Source organism: Telopea speciosissima, chromosome 8 (genome assembly GCF_018873765.1).
Source record: "Telopea speciosissima isolate NSW1024214 ecotype Mountain lineage chromosome 8, Tspe_v1, whole genome shotgun sequence".
Lineage (NCBI taxonomy): Eukaryota > Viridiplantae > Streptophyta > Magnoliopsida > Proteales > Proteaceae > Telopea > Telopea speciosissima.
The window spans coordinates 45,275,531-45,297,243 of NC_057923.1; the positions used below are offsets into that span (position 1 = coordinate 45,275,531).

Genomic DNA, 21,713 nt, shown 5'->3' on the forward strand with positions numbered 1-21,713 from the left:
GATCTTAAACTGCATGCTTCAGTCGGTAGCACTCATCAGTTGAATGCCCATTTTGTTGATGGTACTCACAGAAAAGGTTGGATTTGTACCATTTGAGTGATGGGTTTGGCAAGTTAGCCGGCTGGATCTTAGTTAGGAGTCCTTTTTGGATCAACTTCTTAAGGATTAGGCTCAACGGCATGCCTACATCCGTGAACTGTCTTCTTTGTCGGTTCGCCCGTCATTGGGGCATTGTTATCAATCATCCCTCCTTGGGGTATTGTTATCAATCATAAGTGGAGCCTCTATGGTTGGTGCTACCACATTCACCTCAGTGTTCTTATTTGGAAAGGTCTTTTTACCCCAGTTCGCTGGTTGTTCAAAGTTATACCTTGTTTGGGATTTCCTTGGATCAAGTAAGGAGGATTCAAGGCATCTTCAACTTGTTGACCCGCTTCAAACAAAGCCTCAAAGGTGGTCAAGGGTTGAGCAAACAGATGAGTCTTATAAGACATCTGGAGGTTCTTGATAATCATCTTGACTTGTTCCTTCTCTGTGGGCCGGTCCCACATCAGTGCAGCCTTGGACCTGAACCTCATCAGGTATTGGGTGAAACCCTCGTTAGTCTCTTGCTTGGTAGTCTCTAAATCTTGACGGGTTAATTCCATCTCAGTATTGTACGAGTATTAGTTCTTAAAGGCTTTCACCATGTCATCCCAAGTGCAGGTTTGAGAGGAGTCTAAGGACATGAGCCATCTCAGGGCGGGCCCAGTTAGAGACATTTGGAATGCTTGGCCCATCTGATGTTCATAAAAGTTTTGGATTCTCATATGGCCGATGTATACCCTCAGGTGGGCTCGTGGGTCACCAGTTCCATAAAATTTTTTGGATTTTCACTTGAATCCCTTGGGTAAACGTGCTTCAGGGAAGAAACAAAGTCCCTCAGAATCTATCATCTGATCTTCCACTCCTTTCACATTCTTCATAGCATGTTCTAGTTTCTCGACCTTTTGCTTCAAGAGTCGGGTTTCCATTTCGTCAACAGTAGGTTGCAGTCCAAAAGTGATGACCTCATCTTCTAAAGCCAAATTGGGGTTTTACGAGGAACCTCCGTGAAGTCGAGTACGAATTTGGTCTGGACTAGTCGGAGTAGGGACACTCGTTGATAGCTTAGTCACTAAATCGACTAAGAGTCACATCTGGGTCTTGAGTTCCTTAATATCAGCTCAGATAGTTTCGTCAGGCATTTTTGGTTCAAGGAGGCTCGAAATGCAAACTAGTCTCCTTCTGACTCTGGTCCAACTAGTTGTAGAACCGGTATCTTGTTGTCCCAAAGGAATGGTTCCTAAGGAAAGTAGGGTCATAATTAGACTAAAAGGTAGGCTCGGGAAGAACTAGTCCTATGGTGAACCTCGTACTCCTAGTATGTCACCCTGAGGGAAGTATGATATGCAAGATGATGCGTAAACAAGTTCACAACAAGCAAGCCAGTCTCAAACAAGGGTTAGTAAGTGTGGACGCTAAGTTGATCAAGTTCTAAGTTGGCCCAAATGTCAAAGGCCGCAATATGGCGAAACGAGCCCAAGATAAGATCAAGGTTGATCAGGCCAGTTAAGAATAGGTTCGACAAAGTGTCGGTTCGATTCTCAAACCATATTACAATTGATGTGTCATGACCTAGGCGTTGGGCTCTAAGTCTCTACATAATGCATGTTGGTTAAAGGATAATAGGACCGAAAAATGGTTCCCTTAGCAAGGTGCTCCTATATACCTCTCACCACTCCTACGAGTAAGATGATTAAGCAGTACAGCGGTGCAAGCCTCTTTAATATACCAAACGGTATGGTGTTAAGAGTTGTAGTTTCACCAAGGGTAAGCCACGTGTCTACACACTGGGCCCAGGGTTACGTTATGAGGTGTAAATAATGGGGTTGAACTTTACAGTAGTTGGATGACCAATGGTTTGTGATGGTGTATACAAATATGATGCAAAGTTAGTGCATAGAATTTAGCATCCAAAAGCATACAATAAAAAAAAATATGTTATAACAGTACAACATATATGTCTAGCACATCAAAAGTCTGACCTATTTTACACAAGTAAAATTTATTCCCAGTGGAGTCGCCACTATGAAGACAATGACATGGTGGGAGATCACCACGTGTCCTTCACCTCATCCCTCTTTGGGGGAAAAGAGAGAGGGGTGAAATGAAGACGTAATATATTGGGAGTCGCCACCTAGAGGAGGGTATAGGACCCATAATGTAAATGTGATGACTCTCATGTAACGCCCTTTTGGGGACAAATGGTCTGTTGGTCTGCGTACGCGTCAAGTTATGGTCCGAAGAAGGTATTAGGCATCCCAGTCCACCCGGACTTATCGATCTTTCTATTGCTAGGCATTATGGAATGAAAAACATGCTTTGACAATGTATAAAACGTAGGTAAAATGCAAGAAAGTAAAATACAAGGAGAGTGAAGGGAATACATACTTGGAGGTTTGGCTGTAAGACAATGGTTAGTATACTGAAATGTAAAATAAAGGACTCATAAACCTAAATAACCTAAACATGGCCGACTCTAGGCTAAGTGTAATGGCATGATACATGCATGTAACAAAGATATTTATTTAAAAAATATGCATTGAGACGCATGAGAATGAAGCAAGAAGAAAGAGAAGTATACCAATAATGCATGGGGGAATCTTAAATTACTTGGGATTGGGATCATGGAAATGCATGTATGAGAGAGATACAATGCCTATGAATATACAAAAGAGAAGAAATAATAGGGTGTGATCACCATCTAGGAAGACGGGATCACACTCCTATTAGAGACGCAAAATGTAATAATATACGAAAATAATAAAAATTTAATAAGATCAAAGATCGAAGGCCTACCTAGTAAAAGGATATCAAAATATGAGCGTGGAGGTTTCCCTTCTGTAACTCAAGGGATTCGTACATCAAGCAAGTATCGCCGCTTGTTGTGGCTTCTCTTATCTCTTGTACTTAAATGCTTCGTTGTTAAGTCGAGATTTCCGGATTAGTGTCTTGAAGCTTTGATGGGGGCCCTTCAAGTAAGGGGTTGTGTTAAAGGTAATGATAAAATGTAGGATAAGTATGGGTGGAAGGATTGATGTCTTTGAACTAGGGGTTAAGCAAAGCTCATAGGGGGAGGCTGTGTGGTTATGAGAAGGCAAGTCTAAGACCATGTAAAGTGCATGTATCTCTCCTCAACGTGAGAGGGGATATATTTATAGATGTAGAGAGGTGTGTCTACTCCCAAATTCGTGTAGGGTTGGTGGAGTTAATCTGGATCATCCAGGGTGACCATCTTTGCATCGACGATGGGTATTAAGTCAAGGTAAGGACCAATAGATAAGAGGCAAGTGTTGTGTTACCTTTGGAAGGATTTCTTGGGGCCTAAGGGAACCAAGATTGAGATCCAAAGTGTCAAAAATAGGCTGGGACATGAAAGGAATCGCAATCGGATCAAAATATGGAAGGTTTGGGCTTCTCAGATCAGCAGTTATTCTACAATGAAAGGGCCCAATTCGACATCGAAGTGGGCTACAATTGATATCGAGTGGCTGCCGATGAACAGGCCTCAACATCAAAGGTTGGCATTTGAGTGTCGATTTCCATTAGTTGAATGTCGAAGCGAGATAGATAGTTAAAAGGTACTGTTCGACAGTGAGAGGTGTGGCTCAATGTTGATGGAAGGTGGGTTCAGTATCGAATCGGGGCTTTGGGTATCGATGGGTGGTTTGGGCCAGGTTTTGGGCTGGGCCAGGCTGGTTCCAAGGGGTTTGGGTCAGGGCTAGCTTTTCCAGGGGTTCTTGGAGGGCTTGGAGGCTCTGGTTTGGGCTCCGATAAAGGGGAAGGGGATGATCGATAAATGAATTTGGACAGTGCACACTGACGCTTCATCTACAGATACACCGGCTCTAGGCCTTGGAGGGCGCTCATCATTGTTATAGGAAACCTTCGAGGGAAAGAGAAAATGAGGTGTCTACACTTGGCGGTACATCAATTACAAGGTTAAGGGCCATGACCTTCAAGTTTGAGATGTACTGTAAGGACCCCAAGCACACCATGATTGCACCTTAGAGTTGTGAAGGAAATGATTAAAAAATTAGAGGATGCTGGGTGTAACCTTAAGGATGACCAGTAGGTTCAAGTGGTCATTAGGACACTACCTGATTCCTGGGCCCAAATGAAGACAGTTCTCACACATAACGACGGTGTTAAGATTTTTAATGACGTCACCGCTCATGTGGAGCTAGAGGCGGAGCACCAAGAGGCGACCCACACTCAAGCCCTTGTCGCCCAAGCGGGGCAACACAAGACATCTGGGTCTAAGCGCAAAAGATAAAGGAGAGCAGGGAATCAGTGACCGACATAAAACCAAGCACTAATTGGAGGCAAGTCCGTCAAGCACAAACGTTGCATGCTAGGTGGGAAAAGAGATCTTTCCAAGGTCACATGCTATAGCTGCTAAAAGATGGGGCACTTCGCTTGTGATTACATTGAAGCAAAGAAGGTACCATTTATATCCCACTCTCCCTGTACACATGTTTTGGTTGCCCATACTCAATCTGATTGGATTGTGGATACAGGAGCAACAAGACACATAGCTCGTGATCAAGGGGATTTGTAGATTAGAGGAAAGTTCCAGATGGCTCCCAAAACATGTACATGGGAAATGGCACGAGTGAAGTAGTATGTGGAGTTGGCATTTATCAACTCACATTGCACACTGAGCACATCTTATTTCTTCATAATGTGCTATATGCACCGGAAGTCCAAAATAATCTACTTTTAGTGCTTATGTCCTTAACTGAGTGTCATCACAGTTAGTTCCTTCCACTACCAATGAATTGTGGAAAAGTGCAAAGCTCACTTTGGGGCATCTACGACCATGGGGATGTACTGGTTATGTTCATAGTACCTCCCATAAGCTTGGAAAACTTGAACCTAGAGCTAAAAAGAACATCTTTATAAGATACTCTAATAGCTCAAAATGTTATGTCATGTACGGTGAACATCAAGATAGAGGAATGACAGAAACCGAGTCACACGATGTTGATTTTCTTAAGACCGATCTCTCTAGTATTAAAGGCACTAGCAGAGATCTTGACCTCTTTGAGATAGAGACTGAAAGCATCTCACCTACTTTTGGCAAAGGTGGAGAATTAATAACTCATCCTTAAATCGCCAGAGAGGGTGAGAGTGATCATCAGCCTAGTGGAAGTGCGCCACCTGGTGAAAGCGCATAACCCGAAACTTAAGATCCTTTTATGTGTAGGAGCACACATGGACAAGTTCCCTATCTTCGTTTAGAGATCGAAGAGGATGTCCTCATTTGTGTTCAAGGGATAAAGATGACCTAGCTTCGGTAAGAGAAGCATTCTCCTCTCTAGCTAAGGAAATGGGGAAAGCTGCTATAGAAGATGATTTGAGTTCTATGAGTTTGGGAATGACATTGAATTGATTGTCGCCACTAAAGAGTGATTATCCTCTACTTTTGAGATGAAGGACATGGGTGAGGCCAACTTCGTGTTGGGCGTGAAAATTGTGAGGGACCACACTAAGAGATTCCTTAGTTTGTCTCAAGAGACTTACAGAAAGAAGGTCCTGGAACGATTCCATATGAACAACTCAAAACCTATAGACACTCCAATGAACAAGACATCCATTTTGAGCCTCTAGACCAATGAGCTAAGACTAATGAAGAAAGAAACCAATTGTCCAAAGTACCCTATGCAGCTGTAGTAGGTAGTCGGATGTACATGATGATGTGCATGAATCCAGACATGACTTTGTAGTTGGCATGGTTAGCCATTATCAGAATAACTTAGGACTTATTCATTGATAAAATGTAAAGAGGATACTTTGATACCTACGTAGGACCATAGATCTCATACTCACCAACAGTGGTTCAGAGTTGAGACTGAGGGGCTATAGTGATGATAATTGGGCTTGTGACAGAGATGAGCGTAAATCCACCTCAGGGAATGCTACTTGGATTAGAAAAAAACATACGTGCATCACCCTATCCATGATGGAGTCAAAGTATGTCGCATGTTTGATAGCAGTTTAGAAGGTCATTTGGCTCAGAAGTTTCTTGCAGAGACTTAGTGTTTCTGCTCACTCAGACGACGTTGTGCTTATACATTATAACACCACAGCAGCACTGGCTTTTGCCAAGGTTCCTAAGTTTCATGGGAAAGCCAAACACATTGAAATATGATATCATTACATTCGAGACATGGTTGCGTAAGGTGAAGTAGTTCTGAAGCATATCTCCACTGGTAATATGTTGACTGATCCTTTGACGAATCCTATTGTCAGAGATGTTTTCCTTGTTCATGTTAGAAACTTGGGACTGAGGCGGATTTGATATGTATTTTACTTTGGGACACTTTCATCGATGGACAATTATTTGTATCTCTCTTTCATATATATATGAGATATATTTGTTGGAGCGATATTGTATGTACACATATGTTTATTTTAAAGATGTCACCAGGCATTGAGTCGACCCAGTCACACAGGTGACTCGCCTTGGCGCTTGAGGGTACCGAGCAAGATGAGCATTTGTGTTTCATGGCACCTTAATTAGAGCTAAGATGAGACCTTATCTGGTCCAACGTGGAAGAGACCGCACTTCTACATTGCCTATGTAAAGTCGGATGAGAGGTTTCAGGCAGAAACCATGAGGGTAGCTGTGCTAGAAACTTAGGTTAGGCACTTGGCGCAGTGACTAGACTAAGATCCGTATGGCGTTTATTTTTTTTGAGTGACATGCCCACTTCAATGTGAATTACATCATAGCATACATATCATATTGTATGTGCTAGTACCGACCAATAGTGAAAGTGACTAAATGGATCCCTGTTTCGTCACTGTGTGAGCCACATGGATTATATTAATCCCTCAGTACCCTTATTACTTGAAACAATATCATGAAGATTACATACAATGGCGCTACTTTTACGTACTCCTTAGGATCATTGATGATGCGGTCCAGCGGGACACAATTGAGAAAGTTGTTGGGATAATCGGATTGACATGTGGAGGCTCAGGGAAAATCATCCGGCATTACACCTTTGTTTTGTGACTCATTGCCCGGGTGACTTGTCGTATTTGTGATCAACGTAGTCATGAGTACATTACATACAAGAGGTTAGAACTACTTATCATGAAGGATTGAGAGTGCTGGATCTGGCGTAGTTGGATCGTTTGGGGTATTTCGAGATTGTTTGTGAGTGACGTGCTATGTTTGGAAGCTTGATATAGCACTCCTACCATATTTTATCTCATTAGGTCGCACAGTTCATTTCCTATATGAAGAGTTACACGTTTGAGAGATGATTGGATGAAAGATTAAGTAAGTAAGTCCTATGTGGGCGAGTGGGAGATGTTAACCGAACCTGGACAAACCCGGTTCGGGTTTGGCGCCCACCCATGGGGCCGCCGATTGGACCAGTTAGGTTGGCCACTTAAGGAGGTGGCCTTCCCTCTTTAGGTCTCTTCCCTCTGTGTGTGTCCTATTTAGAGTGGAATACTGTGAGGAGGTGGGGATTGATTATATATAAATATAATTAAGTCACCCAAAACCTAATTGCATTCTTGCACCATTGAGATCTCTCTTTCACTTTCAATCTTGTTCACCAAGTTATTAGTGTGTTTTCTATGGGATTCCATCTGTTCCCAAGAATTTGCGGTGTGGAGTTCTCCGTGAAGAAACCTTTCAACATATCTAGAGATTGAAGAAAATTATTCAAGTTCCTAAAGTTTGTAATCAAATCCGTATGAGATCCTTCTGTTGTGTTCCCATCTTTGTTCAAGTAGCACCTTAACGGGTAGTGATTTATTTACACTGGATAACAACTTGCTTTTGTTTTGGGTCCTTTCTCCATTGACAGGGAACTGTTGAGGAGGAAGAAGATCAGTGGGAAAGAAGTTGTAGAGGAGGCTGGACATTTGTTTCTCAGAAGAAAATTGGGAATAGAAGGAGAGACTTGGAATTGGATGGTTTTGATTGTTTCAAACTTCAAGTGGTCTTTGCTAATTTATAGAGAGAAAAAAAAAAATGGCGTGGACTCTTCTCTCTACCGAAGGTAGATTTTTTTAACGGTTGTGGAGAGACTTGCAGGATTGGAACCTTTTGGAAAGGGTACAGAGCATATTCCTTAACAATATAGAAAGTTGGAACAAAACTTAATAGGTCAGCTGAAACACTATTGACGATTTAAGGGGTGGCTTTGGTGAGAAAAGCACACAAGTTGGTTGTGAATTGCTGTGGGACCTCAAAATACTTTTCCCTCAATACCAACCATCAGCTCCAATTAAATCAATCGGGGTTTTGGGATCGGTTTTAGTATGAGATTGAGTGAGTCCAAAACATGATCTAATAAGAGTGCATCGGTTTTGGTTTGGGTTTAGTTTGGCTTTGGGTTTGATTTTGTATTAGTTTCTCTTATCGGTAAACTGTCGGTTTGGTTTCAATTTACCATGTAAATATATTCAAAAATATGAAAAAATGACTTTTTTTTGGGTAATTTATACGTATCTACCCTGAGGTATCATGTAATTACAAATCCACTTGTAAGTTTTGAATATTTACGTATGTCACCTCTACTTTATAAAATAATTAATAAGTAAATGCACTCTGTTAATCTGGGACTAAAAACATGATCCTTAAGCTTTACCAAAAAAATAAACTTATATTGGTTTCGATTCGATTCGTATTTGTCAGTTCAGACTAGGTTTTGACACCCCTAGCCCCAACGGTGGCCGTTGTTTTTATTTGCTTAGTATTTTTCCCCCCTTGGTTTGCTCACTTGGAGCCCTATAAAAGAAAATAGTTTTTCTAGTTATATGCCACAACGTTTTCAATCTGAATTTGGATCCTCTACTGTCGAGCTGCCCGACAGGACCTTGCTGCCCAGACACAGTGCTATGTGCAAAGACCGCCTTACCCTCACTCGGGTAAGGCGTTTGGACAGGGATAAAGCGGACATTGCATGCAGCACCGTGTCTAGGCAGCACGGTCCTGCCGGGCAGCTCGACAGTAGAGGATCTGGATCCTTTGAATCTTTTCTATAATAACATTGAATTTTCTTATAATAATTGTAAAGCTTTGACACGGCCAAAAACCCTGCTAGTGGAATGATACGAACAATCATATATTTTTATTTGGAATATCAAAATGTCTGTAGGTATTACGTGGGCAGATGTCATTTCATGAGCAAACAGTTAGGAGAAGATTTCAAATACAAGGGTGAGTGGATCCCACCCGAGCAGTGTGTTCAGACAGGGATAGGGTGGTCATTCCACCCCCTATTAGAGGAACGTGGGGAAATGGACCGGGCAGGGAAATGATCCTTGATGTTTTATCACCATGTGGTAGATCTTAGCTTAATAGACTTCATATAGTGGAATAAAACTTATGAAAAGGACCCATTAGGCCCTGTTTGTTTTGAGAGAAGAATGGGGTGGGAGAATTGTTAAATGTGGGATCCCTGTGTTGGTGCCTGGTGGAGTTGATCAACCAAGGTGGGAGAGTTGTTGAAGTGAACAATGATTCCATCACTTTTCCAATTCCATCTGTGTTTAACAAGGGGGTTGTGGGAACTTTATGAGAAATGGGTTGCAGCCTTGCAAGTGAGAGAGAGAGGTCATGGAAGATCAGGCATTTGAGATCGATTGTAGGGGACCCTGTTTGAGGTGCTGGGGATCTGTGGCGAGAGGAAAAGGTGATTCATGCACCTCCTTTTAATCCTCTCCAATTCCTAAGAGTGTGTGGCAGTGCTAGGTGGAGATATTGGCACATGGCAGCTCGCACATCCAAGGTCTAAGCTCATTGATGGCTGTAAACTCAAATCGTTGAATGTGTGAGCTGCCAGATGTCGACGTCTCCATCTAGCGCTGCGACAATACACACCTTTAAGGAATTGGAAAGGATTATTTTCCATCTTCTCCATGGATGATGCTCCTCCGCTTGCCTCCTTTTGTTTTTTCCTTTAAATATATTATCTTCATGTAACCTCGAGGTTTTCCCATGGATTTTTGGCAATCTCAACAATTCGACAGGACTTTGTAAGAGGGTGGGGTGGGAGAAACTGTCGGCCACGTAGGCTGACAGTATTTTGGTTTTGTTTTCCAATTTCCTGCTCTCTTGTTATTCCCCCTTGCCTGCCCTCTTGGAATGCCATGCTAGTGGCCTATTGGCTCTTGTCAGGAATGGCATCCCACCCCCCCTTCCCCTTCCAAAAAAAAAAAGAGTTTCCAATAGGTAGGATTTTCATCCTCTCAAATGCGGTGCACTGCACTGTCTAGGGCACAATACTTAAGAATCCAATTGTAAAAACATGGACAATGGCATCTTTTTATCCTCTCAAGTGTTGCGTAGACGGTTGAATTCTTAAGTGTGGTGCACCACACTTGAGAGGATAAATTTTCCAAAAGGGAGGGGTGAAACTCAGGTGGGTTAGGTTGGGTTTCTTGATAACCCAACCCAGCCTGAAAAACATGCCCCAACACGGGCATTTATCACAGTTCCAAGTGGCCAGTACTAATGCAGCCCTTTTGAGATGAGCCCAATCCAAGCTTGACTAAACATACTTGTAGGGGTGCAAGTTTGGCCCTGTTGGCCCTGGCCCACCCTGAGCCCGAATAGGGCCTGGGCTGAGATACTTGGCCCTGAGGGTAGGCGGGTCAGGGCTGAAAACTTCTGGCCCTGAGTTAGGGTCGGGTTGAGTCAAGGTTGAGGCCAACCCGACCCTGTTTTAAGTTGTACTATAAAATATATATTGATATATTATATATATATATATTATAAACTTTAAATGTCATATATTTTGTTATATAATATATTATATGAAGATAATAAGTAATAATATATTTTATTATAGTGTTATTATACGTAAAATTGATCATTTTCTCCCTGACCCGGCCCAACTCAATCCAATCCATGCATCTCTCCCTTCCCCCACTCCATGATCAGGGCCGTTCAGGGTCAGCCCAGCCCAACCTTGAGGGTGGGTCAGGGTTGGATTTTCCAGGCCCTAAGTCAGGGTTGGGCCGGGCTTGGCCTAGGTAAGGGGATTCAAGGTTGGGGTGGGGTTTTAAAAAGCCTAGTTCAACCCGACCCTATTGCAGCCCTACATACTTATGTTTTATTGTTTACCCTTTGAAACACACAATCACATTTGTTTTACTATTTTATATTATGGAAAAATCTTATTGTAACTAAAGTGTTGGAATATGAATAACTCTTAAATTATAAATATATAATCTTATTACATTTTCCATCTAATGAATCCAGGAGTGTAAGATTGGCCCTGTCGGCCTGAGCCCGCCTTGAGCCTTATTCTGGATTTTCCTGAGGGTGGGTTAGGGTTGAATTTCTTAGGCTCAGGGTCAAGGTTGAGGCCTTGGGTTAAGCCCAACCCTGCCCGACCCTGTGTTAGGTTATGCTTTATAATTTATTGATTACACTTTGTAATTTTTGTTTAGTATCTAATTATCCATTGGTTTACCCAAAAAAAAAAAAACAACAAGGCTAAATATCTATTGAACAAAAGTCTTTAAATTTTAAGATTAGACCCAGTTTTTTTAACCCAAAGACAAGTCTATTGAGTATGGAACAAACCAATACCTAATCGCATGAGATTGGTCAATCAGGGCCAACTAAGCCCTAGCAAAATCAAGGTCAATTAGGGCCAACCTGGCCGGATCAGTGTCAATCAGGACCGGGCCAGGTTGGGCTTGGGTTGAGCTTGGGTTGAACTAAGAGGACTCAGGATTGGGCTAGAGTTTAAAAAACCCAGCCCTGTTTCACCCCTAAATGAATCTATATTTCAAGTTTAAAGCTATAAATTCCGTCCATCAGCTGCCTAAATTACATAGCACTTGTAACCCAAACTCAGCTAATTATGCTTTGACAAAGTTTTCCTAGATGGTCATAAATTTACAGAAGTTTGCTGCGATGTTTGAACCATATGGTTTCCAATTAAAAATTTTTTTTACCATGTAAAATTTTATATTTACCATAAAAAATTTTCCAGGTAAAATTTTACATCGAAACAGACACAGCCTTTAGGAGATTTTGAAGAAATAGAAAGATTTCTTTCTGACGACCAATCATGGTCCTCTAAATAAAATCTCTTTGTCAAGAGTGCCATAATGAGGGGAACAAGGGAAAAGAAAGGTGTTGTCCGTTCAATCAATCCCACATGATTATCAAGGGTCCCTAGGGTTTTGCACTTGACAATTCTTCGAAGGATTTGATTGATTTTTCTTTTTGTTTTCAGCTCAATTGGCCGTAACTATATAGTTAGACAAATTTGATTCAATTATTTCCCTCACGGATTGCCGCTACAAATTTGTGGTGTTGGATATGGTTATTGGTTAGTGCTCTAGTGGGATGGTAGTTGTTAGATATGGAGCCTCTTTTGAAAACTGAAACAAAGTTGTGGAATAATTGGGATCTATTCACTGTACCTTTGACGTCTATCTTCACCAAGAACTTCTATTCACATTGCAAAAAAAAAGATCTATCTTACTTTTGACAAAGACCAACTGACCTTATAAAATGAGATCGAAGGAGACAAGTTTGAATTCTACCTTACTTTTGACTCTTTGTAACCCTTTGTTGAATAAAATCTCAATTCTTTCTCATCGACTTCGTTTTCATTACAGTTTAATTACTGTATCCTTGTTCGTCATTTGGGTTAATAGGATCAGTCCGTGATGAGTGGAACCTTAGTTGGATTTTTCTATTGCATTCATCTTGCACTAATTAAACTTGCATTTCCAAGTAGCTGAGTGGTATGAACTTAATTACCATTTGATGGGCCATGTTTCAAGGTTGAGTACATGGTGGGAAAACACAAATTTGCAATTCTACCTTTCTTTATTTCTTTATTTTTTTTATTTTTATGAACTTCTAAGAAAAGGCAAAACTGAACCTTTGTTCCCAAGACTGTTGGGTAATGGTTTCTTTGGAAATAAGTGCATTAGAATTTACTTCTACTCATGTTTCTTATTAAATTTCTTTGAAATATCTCCTATTTTAAATTGGATTGTTTTGGTCAATTTAGTCAGACTCTGAGTAAACCAAAAGTGGTATGTATGGAACCATACCAAACCCACATGTTGTGCATTGACCCCCTCTCCCAAAATTGTTGTTTTTTTGTAGACAATCATGATCAGGTTCCAGACAATGTTGTAGGTGTTAGGTATTAGACTATTAGGGTTGAATACTTCAGCATGATATCATGTTAACGCAAACATCAATAAACGCGAAGAAACAAAACAGAATGAAGTAAAGATGATAGAGATTTAACGTGGTTCACACACTAGTGTGATCCGATATATTCACGGGCAAAGCTGAAGATGATTCATTATGTAATGGAAGAAAATTACAACGGAGATCTCTCAATAACATTAAAAGTCGCTGCAAGAACTCTCTCAAAAAACCCTAATTCGAAAATCCCCAAAATCTCACTTCTCTCTATATTACACAACAAGACAATAAAACAAAGAAATACTCCTCCAAGTCGGGATGATTCATTGGATCGGGTCATGCCATACCACGAGAGCAAAGGCTCTAAGCTTAGGCATATTGGTCCAAACTCTCTGCTACCATCACAAACCTCACAAAATTTCTTTTTCGAGTCGCTACCAAAAAATATCAGAGCGGGTCAAACTTCGAAACAGGTATAAAGTTCAAGACATACATAACATATCAATACCATCAAACCCACGATGTTAATTATAATTTGTATATGAACACACAAGAAAGAGAGACCACACAAGTAGGGTTGTAAACGGATCGGATTCGGCTTGGATAGTGCTATATCCGTATCCGCATCCGATTAGCTATCAAACGGATTCGGATAGTGCTAAATGGATACGGATCGGATATTTTATCCGTTTACATGTAAATATAGCTTTTCGGATAGCTATAGTCTATCCGTATCCGCATCCGTTTAGCTTTCAGACGGATTCGGATAGTGCTAAACAGGTACAGACACGAATACGAAAACGGATTTTGGCTATTCACAGGTATTGGAAATTCGTTTCAAACCATAATGCGTCATTGGCATAACACAACCCATTTTGTACTCTACGCTAAACATACATTGTTGTCCATTAATTACTCTCACTCAATTTGAAGCTCAAGAAAGCTTCCCACTAAATGGGCCCAATATTTATTTTTTATTGAAAGAAAACCACCAAAGATGATATTGAACCAAGAGAAGAACTATCCCCACACCTCTAAAGGTAGATCTATTTATAAGAACCAAATCTTGGGAGATTACAGCAAGCAAATCCTGCCTTCTCTTTAGAAACAGAGAAAGGTCAGCAAGAATGAGCAGGTCACCCTCTATTCTAGTTGCAATACTTTCTGCATTTCTGTTTTCGATTTCATGGGTACCTGCAGCTTCAAACCCAGTCATACAATCCAACTTTCTCCAATGCCTTTCTTCCCATTCTCAATCCTTCATTCCACTCTACACCAGAACCAATTCTTCTTATTCAACAATTTTAGAATCTACCATAGACAACCTCAGATGCTATTCCCTTGCAATACCAAAACCTCTGCTTATTGTTACACCCAAGCAGGAATCCCACATCCAAGCAACTGTTTATTGTGCCAAAAGCTATGGCCTACAGTTTAGAGTTCGAAGCGGTGGTCACGACTACGAAGGCCAATCCTATGTTGCAGATTCTCCCTTCATTATGCTTGACATGACCAATTTTAGAGATATCAATGTCAGTACAGAGGATAACAGTGCATGGGTTCAGGCTGGTGCAATTCTTGGTGAACTCTATTACAAAATTGCACAGAAAAGTAAGTATCTTGGTTTCTCAGCAGGACTTTGTCCCACAATAGGTGTTGGTGGGCACTTCAGTGGAGGTGGATTTGGTCCTATGGTGAGAAAGTACGGTGTCGCTGCTGATCATATTGTCGATGTTCGAATGGTTGATGGTAAGGGTAGAATTCTCACCAGAGCAACCATGGGGGAAGATCTATTTTGGGCAATCAGAGGAGGTGGAGGTGCAAGCTTTGGGGCTATAATCTCATATAAGATAAGTCTTGTTGCTGTTCCACCTACTGTCACTGTTTTTAGTGTGTCCAAGACTTTAGAAGAAGGTGCTACCAAGCTTCTCTATAGATATCAACAAGTTGTTGACAAGCTCCATGAAGATCTCTTCATCAGAGTTTCCATTCTTCCTACTACCAATAAGAGTGGGAACAAAACAATACTGGTAGCTTTCACTTCTTTGTACCTTGGTGGCTCCAAAGAACTCCTTCCTTTGATCAAGAAAAGCTTCCCTGAATTGGGTGTTCAAAGCAAGGACTGCAAAGAGATGAGTTGGATTCAATCTGTACTTTATTTCGCCGGCTATACTAATGGAGAATCCATAGATACCTTACTCAACAGAACACCACAATTCAGAGGTTACTTCAAGGGGAAATCAGACTTCGTCAAGGAACCGATCCCGGAAACTGGGTTGGAAGGTCTATGGAAAAACATATTGGAAGGAGATACTTTCTTGATGTTTTTCGTTCCTTTTGGTGGAAAGATGAATGAGATTTCAGAATCTTCAATTCCTTTCCCACACAGGAAAGGAAACATATATAACATTCAGTATGTGGCAAGATGGACAGAACAAGAAAATCCACAAGCTGGCAAACATATAGCTTGGATCAGAAAGTTGTATGACTACATGGCTCCTTATGTTTCCAAGAACCCAAGAGCTGCATATCTCAATTACAGGGATCTTGACTTGGGAAGGAATGGTCATGGAGAAACAAGCTACTCTCAAGCTGTGACTTGGGGATCTAAGTATTTCAAGAATAACTTCAATCGCTTAGTGCAAGTGAAGACCAAGGTTGATCCAGGTAATTTCTTCAGGAATGAGCAAAGCATTCCACCATTGAGAATGGGTGCAGAGGGTGTCCTTGTTAATAAATAAGGTGCTTTACTAATAGATAATAAAAAAGTAGTAGAATAAAGTCATCAAAGGTGTCATGAAAATGTTTAGATAGGATTTTTTTTTTTATGTTCTTTGTATTTGAATTATGACAAGATTAATAAATGTGAGTTTGTATTGACAGTTGCTCTACATAATTTTATAGTTTTCATTAAGGCCCCGTTTGTTTGATGGGGGAGGATGGGTGGGAAATGTTGTGAGATTGGGTCCCACAGTGTAGTGGTTTGGGGAACAGGGATGGGATTTTTTTTTTTGATAAATACAAATTTATTGCAAAGGACAAGCAGAGCACAAAGACTCTTGATAATAGGCCAGATTGTCTTGCTTGTCACAGACAATGCCTTCCTGGATAGGTGATGTGCAATAGCATTGACATCCCCAGGTATATTAAAAAAGTTAAAGCAGTTAATTTTTCAGCAAGCTGATGGATATCATTGTTAACACCATCAAGCTCAAAAGAATGAGAAGCTGTACTACAGTTTAGTATATTGATAAGAGTGGAGCTGTCTGATTCCACTATAATCTGAGGAAGATGCGCCTCAACTGCCCACCACAAACTGGATCTAATCACCATGGCTTCTCCAAGTATGCTACTTGAGATTGTTACCGATTCTGAGCAAGCAAATAGAGGAGACTCATTATGATCACGAACAATAAATCCCAAACCACCACCAATTGAGTCTGTCGCAGTTAATCTTGATGAAGTTTAAGGGAAGACATTTCCAGCAGTCTGAACCACGAGTGGGGGAAGTTGTTGGCTGCATGTGGCTTTTAGGACTGATATACCATAATATGTCCGACGTATAGCCGCACGACATGTGTAACCGAGCTGAGCAGACAGTGCTCGGAGCCAGCCGGATTACTGGTCAGACAAACAATCTTAACAAGACTTCTAGACCAAGACCCGACTATTCGGCCTTCTTGGACCGAACCGACCACATAGAGTTCAGCATCGAAGAATCTAGAACCAGAATATTCATAGCACAGGATCTCCACATTGGATAACTCAACCAACCCTCCAACAGTTAAACCAGGGTCAATTCCTAGGTTAAAGAACCTTCTAGATATCGATCACGTTTATGGCATGGCATGACTACCAAAGGACAAGTGTCAAGCCAAGAGTAAGCTACATACCCAGACGAGAGACACTCCGATACAGTCCATTATCTAAAGAATTTCCACACTGGTCTAACATCTAAAATCTATAAATTGCGGCCTCAAGGCCAAGGTAAGGGATCCAATTCATTCTCTACTTTTGAGAATTATCTGTGGTAAGAGATCTGACTTAAGCATCGGAGTGGTCCTGCCGATCCAGGCCAGCTCGCCACTAACTTCTGCTCTTCTACGCAGGTCAGCTCAACTGTAGGAGAATTCATATCAGATTTTGACGCAACAGATTTGTGCCGTTTGTGGGAACGTGACAAAAGGTTACGATGGTGACTTAGCATTAAGGAACATCCCGACGTCGATCAAGTTAGACCGAAGGGGCTGCTAGACCGGATCTAGTAATTTCCACTCCTTCGAAGAGAGGAGGTCGAACGGCCCGGAAGAGGTCAGAAAGCCAGGAAAGTTCAAATGAAGGACAACATACTCCACCACCACCGCCCCGAGCAGGAGGAGATCGGGTCAATGTTGCTGGTATAGCCAGACGAGGCACCAACCAAGCCCCCATAAAGGCTTACTCACGAGAATCGCACAGAAAAATGGAGCAAAGGGACGCCAGTCCACCTGCTGGGAAGAGTCGCGGGCGAGCAGAAGGCCTCGAGTTTGAAAGCCCGAGGCAAGATGAGTCACCCGAGCAAACTAAGGAGAAATTATTGGAGAAACGGCTGCAAGAACTTGATGATAAGATTAAAAAAAAACCTCGATAAGAGGTCATCCGATGTTCTGTCATTACCACGACACCATCCATACTTGAAGAAAATAATGGAAGCATCTCTCCCGAGCGGATTTAAATTACCCAGCTTTGTCATGTATGAGGGTAAGACCGACCCAATTGACCACGTCAATTAATTCAATTTGGTCATGATGATCTATCGAGGGTCGAATGTGGTGTTATGTCGAGAGTTTGTAGCTTTGTTGCAAGGAGCTACAACACTCTGGTTCTCAAAGCTGAAGCCAAGGTCAATCAATAACTTTGATGAGCTCGCTGAGGTGTTCGTCACTCGTTTTCAAAGTAGCATCCGGCAGAAGAAGACTGTTGCCAACCTTTTGGCAATCAAATAGAGGAAGGATGAGCCGATCTGGGAGTTCATGCATGACACGGTTAACAAAGGAATCGTTGGATATCTAAGACCTTGAGGATACAGTCGCTTTTGACACCCTGTATAGTGGCATAATTGATGATGAGTTGGTCAAATCGCTGATTTTGAATCCGATATTCACGATGCCCGCACTTATGGAGTAATGCCATCAATTTGCCAACATGGCTGAAGAATTGGTTTAAACACAACTAGAAGCAGGACACCCAGAGCGAACCATACAGATCAGCGGTCAATTGAGTGAGCAGTAGAAGAAAAAACTAGAGAACTTTTTGAATACCAACACTAAAGTCTTTGTGTGGTCGGAAACCGACATGCCCGGAATCCCATGACATATCTCGGAGCATAGGTTATGGGTTGACCCAACCCAAAAACCAGTGCAGTAGAAGAGGCAAAATTTTGCCCCGAAGAGACTGGAAGTTATAGAAGTTGAGGTGTCAAATTTGAAAGAGTTGAATTTTATCCGACCAATTGAGTTTTCTACGTGGATGGTGAATGTAGTCATGGTCCCGAAAGCAAACGGGAAGTGGTAGATGTGTGTCGATTACTTCGATCTGAACAAAGCATGCCCAAAAGACAGCTATATGTTACCAAGAATCGATCACTTGATTGATGCAACAACCAGACATGAACTGTTGACTTTCATAGATGCTTACTCTAGTTACAACCAGATTCGAATGAAAGAGTAAGACGAGCCGTATATGGCATTCCAAACCGAGCAAGGAAATTTTTGTTCCCAGGTTATGTCCTTCGGTTTGAAAAAATGTTGGGGCTACTTATCAGAGAATGGTTAATTTGTTATCTAAATATCAGATCAAAAGAAACATGGAGGTTTATGTCGATGATATGCTAGTAAAAAGTAAATTGGTTGATCATCACATAGCCGACCTAGTTGAAGCTTTTCAGGTCCTTCGTAGAAATCAGATGAAGTTAAACCCCATGAAGTGTGCATTTGAGTTCAAATCAGGGAAATTCCTTGGATTTATGGTCTCCATAAGGGGCATTGAAGTTAACCTATCGAAGATCAAAGCAATCAGCGAGATGTAGCCACCCCGAACTGTGAGAAAGATGCAAAGGTTAATAGGAAGAGTAGCTGCGCTGAACCGGTTCGTTGCCCAAGTTGGAGATAAATGTTTACCATTTTTTCAAACCCTGAAGAATTTGCGAAGCCCAAAGATTTTCGTTGGACCGAGGAGTGTCAGGCCGCGTTTGATGCCCTAAAGAAGTATTTAGAAAACCCACCACTCTTGGTCCGACCCGAGCTACATGATGAACTCCAGATGTGCCTGGCCTCGTCCCTGGTTGTTGTTAGTGTTGTACTAGTACGAGAAGACATGGAAGCAAAAATTCAAAGGTTGATATACTATATTAGCCATGTATTGTTGAATGCTGAAGTGAGGTATTCACGGATTGAGAAGTTGGTGTTCGCCTTAGTAATTGTAGTAAGAAGACTCCGACCTTAGTTCCAAGCACATGTGTTCATGGTTCTGACCAACCACCCCCTGAAAAATATCTTGCACAAACCCGACCTCTCTGGTTGGCTTGTCGGATGGGCGGTTGAGCTCAGCGAACACCATATCGAGTTCAGACCTCAAGCTACGATTAAAGGACAAGCATTGGCCCATTTTATAGTTGAATGTACTCTCTTAGAAGATGCTCTGGAGGAGAAGCCGAGCCGAACAGAGGAACAGATGTGGACATAATTTGTTGATGGGTCCAGTAGTTTGGCAGGGAGTGGAGCTGGATTGATATTAACCAGCCCTGAAGGGTTTAAGATTCAGTATGCACTACGCTTTGAATGCCCAGGATCAAACAATGAAGTGGAATACGAAGCATTATTAGCAGGTTTGAAGGTCGCTCGAGCCATCCTCGCTTCCCATATAGTCATTCATAGTGATTCCCAGCTGGTCGTGAACCAAGTACATGGGAATTATAAGGCTAAAGAAGATCGAATGGCAGCATTCCTCGGGGAAGTTCAGCTATTGCTTACCCAGTTTGATAGCTTTCAAATACAGAAAATTCCACAAAAGGAGAACAGCTCGGCTGACGCCCCTAGGCTCGCCACGAGAAGGCATACAACCTTGGAGAGGACTGTATACATAGAAATACTGAGCCGACCATCCTATCAACAAAGAATGAGTGAATGTCATAACAGAAGGCCTAGGCAGAATGGACCCGATTGTTAAATACCTAAGAGACGACTCATTGCCAAACGACCGAGCTGAGTCTAGAAAGATCAAGTGGCGAGTAGTGAACTATACTTTGATTGACGATGTGTTGTACAAGTGGTCATTTTCAAGCCCATTGTTGTGATGTCTCGATCCCTAAGGTGCGCAATATGCCATCGTCGAGGTTCATGAAGGAATTTACGGGAGCCATATGGGAGGACGAGTATTAGCGTATAAAATTCTAAGACAAGGATTCGATTGGCCGAAGATGCAAGAAGATGCCATGAAATATGTACGAGCTTATGATCCATGTCAATTGTTCGCTCTTGTGCCTCACCGACCTGCCACTCCATTGACCTTGGTGCTCTCCCCCATACCATTTTCTATGTGGGGAATGGATTTGCTAGGTAATTTTGTCCCCGCCTCAGGTAATCGAAAGTTTTTTTTCGTTGCTATTGACTATTTTACCAAATGGGTCAAGGTTGAGCCATTAGTGACAATAACAGAGAAGAATATGAAGAAGATCTTCCGCGATAAGATTATTTATAGATTTGACTTGCCAAGGATCTTATTAACTGACAATGGAAAATAGTTCGACAATTGAAACTTCTGAGCCTTGTGTGACAAGTATCATATTGAATTTTGTAATACCTCAATTGGTTACCCATAGTACAACGGGAAAGTTGAGGTCACAAGTTGCACCTTATTGGATGGGATCAAGAGGCGAATCCTTGAAGCCAAAGCTAAATGGGTGGAGGAACTACCAAATATTTTATGGGCTTACAGAACAACGGCCTGGATGCCGACTAGTGAAATTCCGTTCTGACTTGCTTATGGGACCAAGGCTCTGGCTCCAGTTGAAATCTTTGCCACCTCACATCGAGTCTTATCTTTTGATGAAGATACGCATAACGACGGACTCCAAGCTAACCTAAATTTCCTGGACGAATTTAGAGAGAAGGCACTGAAGCGGAATGCAGCATACCGAAGCAGGACGGCTTGGTATTATAATTCCAAAGTCAAACCAAGGTCATTCCAACCCGACGACGTTGTCCTCTGCAAGGCAAGCGTATCTGATCCACAAAATATGGACAAGCTATCTCTGAACTGGCAGGGACCATACATAATAACCAAGACAATCCGACCAGGGACATATCGGCTCAAGACTCCCTGGGGTGAGGAAATCCCGAGGCCATGGAATTAAGAAAACCTAAAGAAATTCTACCAATAAAGTGCATGGGTTCAGTTCAAGATACTTTTGTTTATAGAACTTCCTACGAATTTT

General features: G+C 41.7%; 1 protein-coding gene across 1 annotated transcript; it reads left to right on the forward strand.

The window, feature by feature from the left end:
• The first annotated feature begins 14,315 nt into the window (after nt 1-14,315).
• Nucleotides 14,316-16,151, forward strand: LOC122672724 (berberine bridge enzyme-like 26). The gene has a single exon (XM_043870198.1). The coding sequence runs from the start codon at nt 14,368-14,370 to the stop codon at nt 15,979-15,981; it is 1,614 nt and encodes a 537-aa protein (XP_043726133.1). The 5' UTR covers nt 14,316-14,367; the 3' UTR covers nt 15,982-16,151.
• Nucleotides 16,152-21,713: the final 5,562 nt, after the last annotated feature.

Bases quoted from the DNA above. Each gene is read 5' to 3' on its own strand.
- LOC122672724 (XM_043870198.1), top strand. From the start codon at position 14,368: ATGAGCAGGTCACCCTCTATTCTAGTTGCAATACTTTCTGCATTTCTG.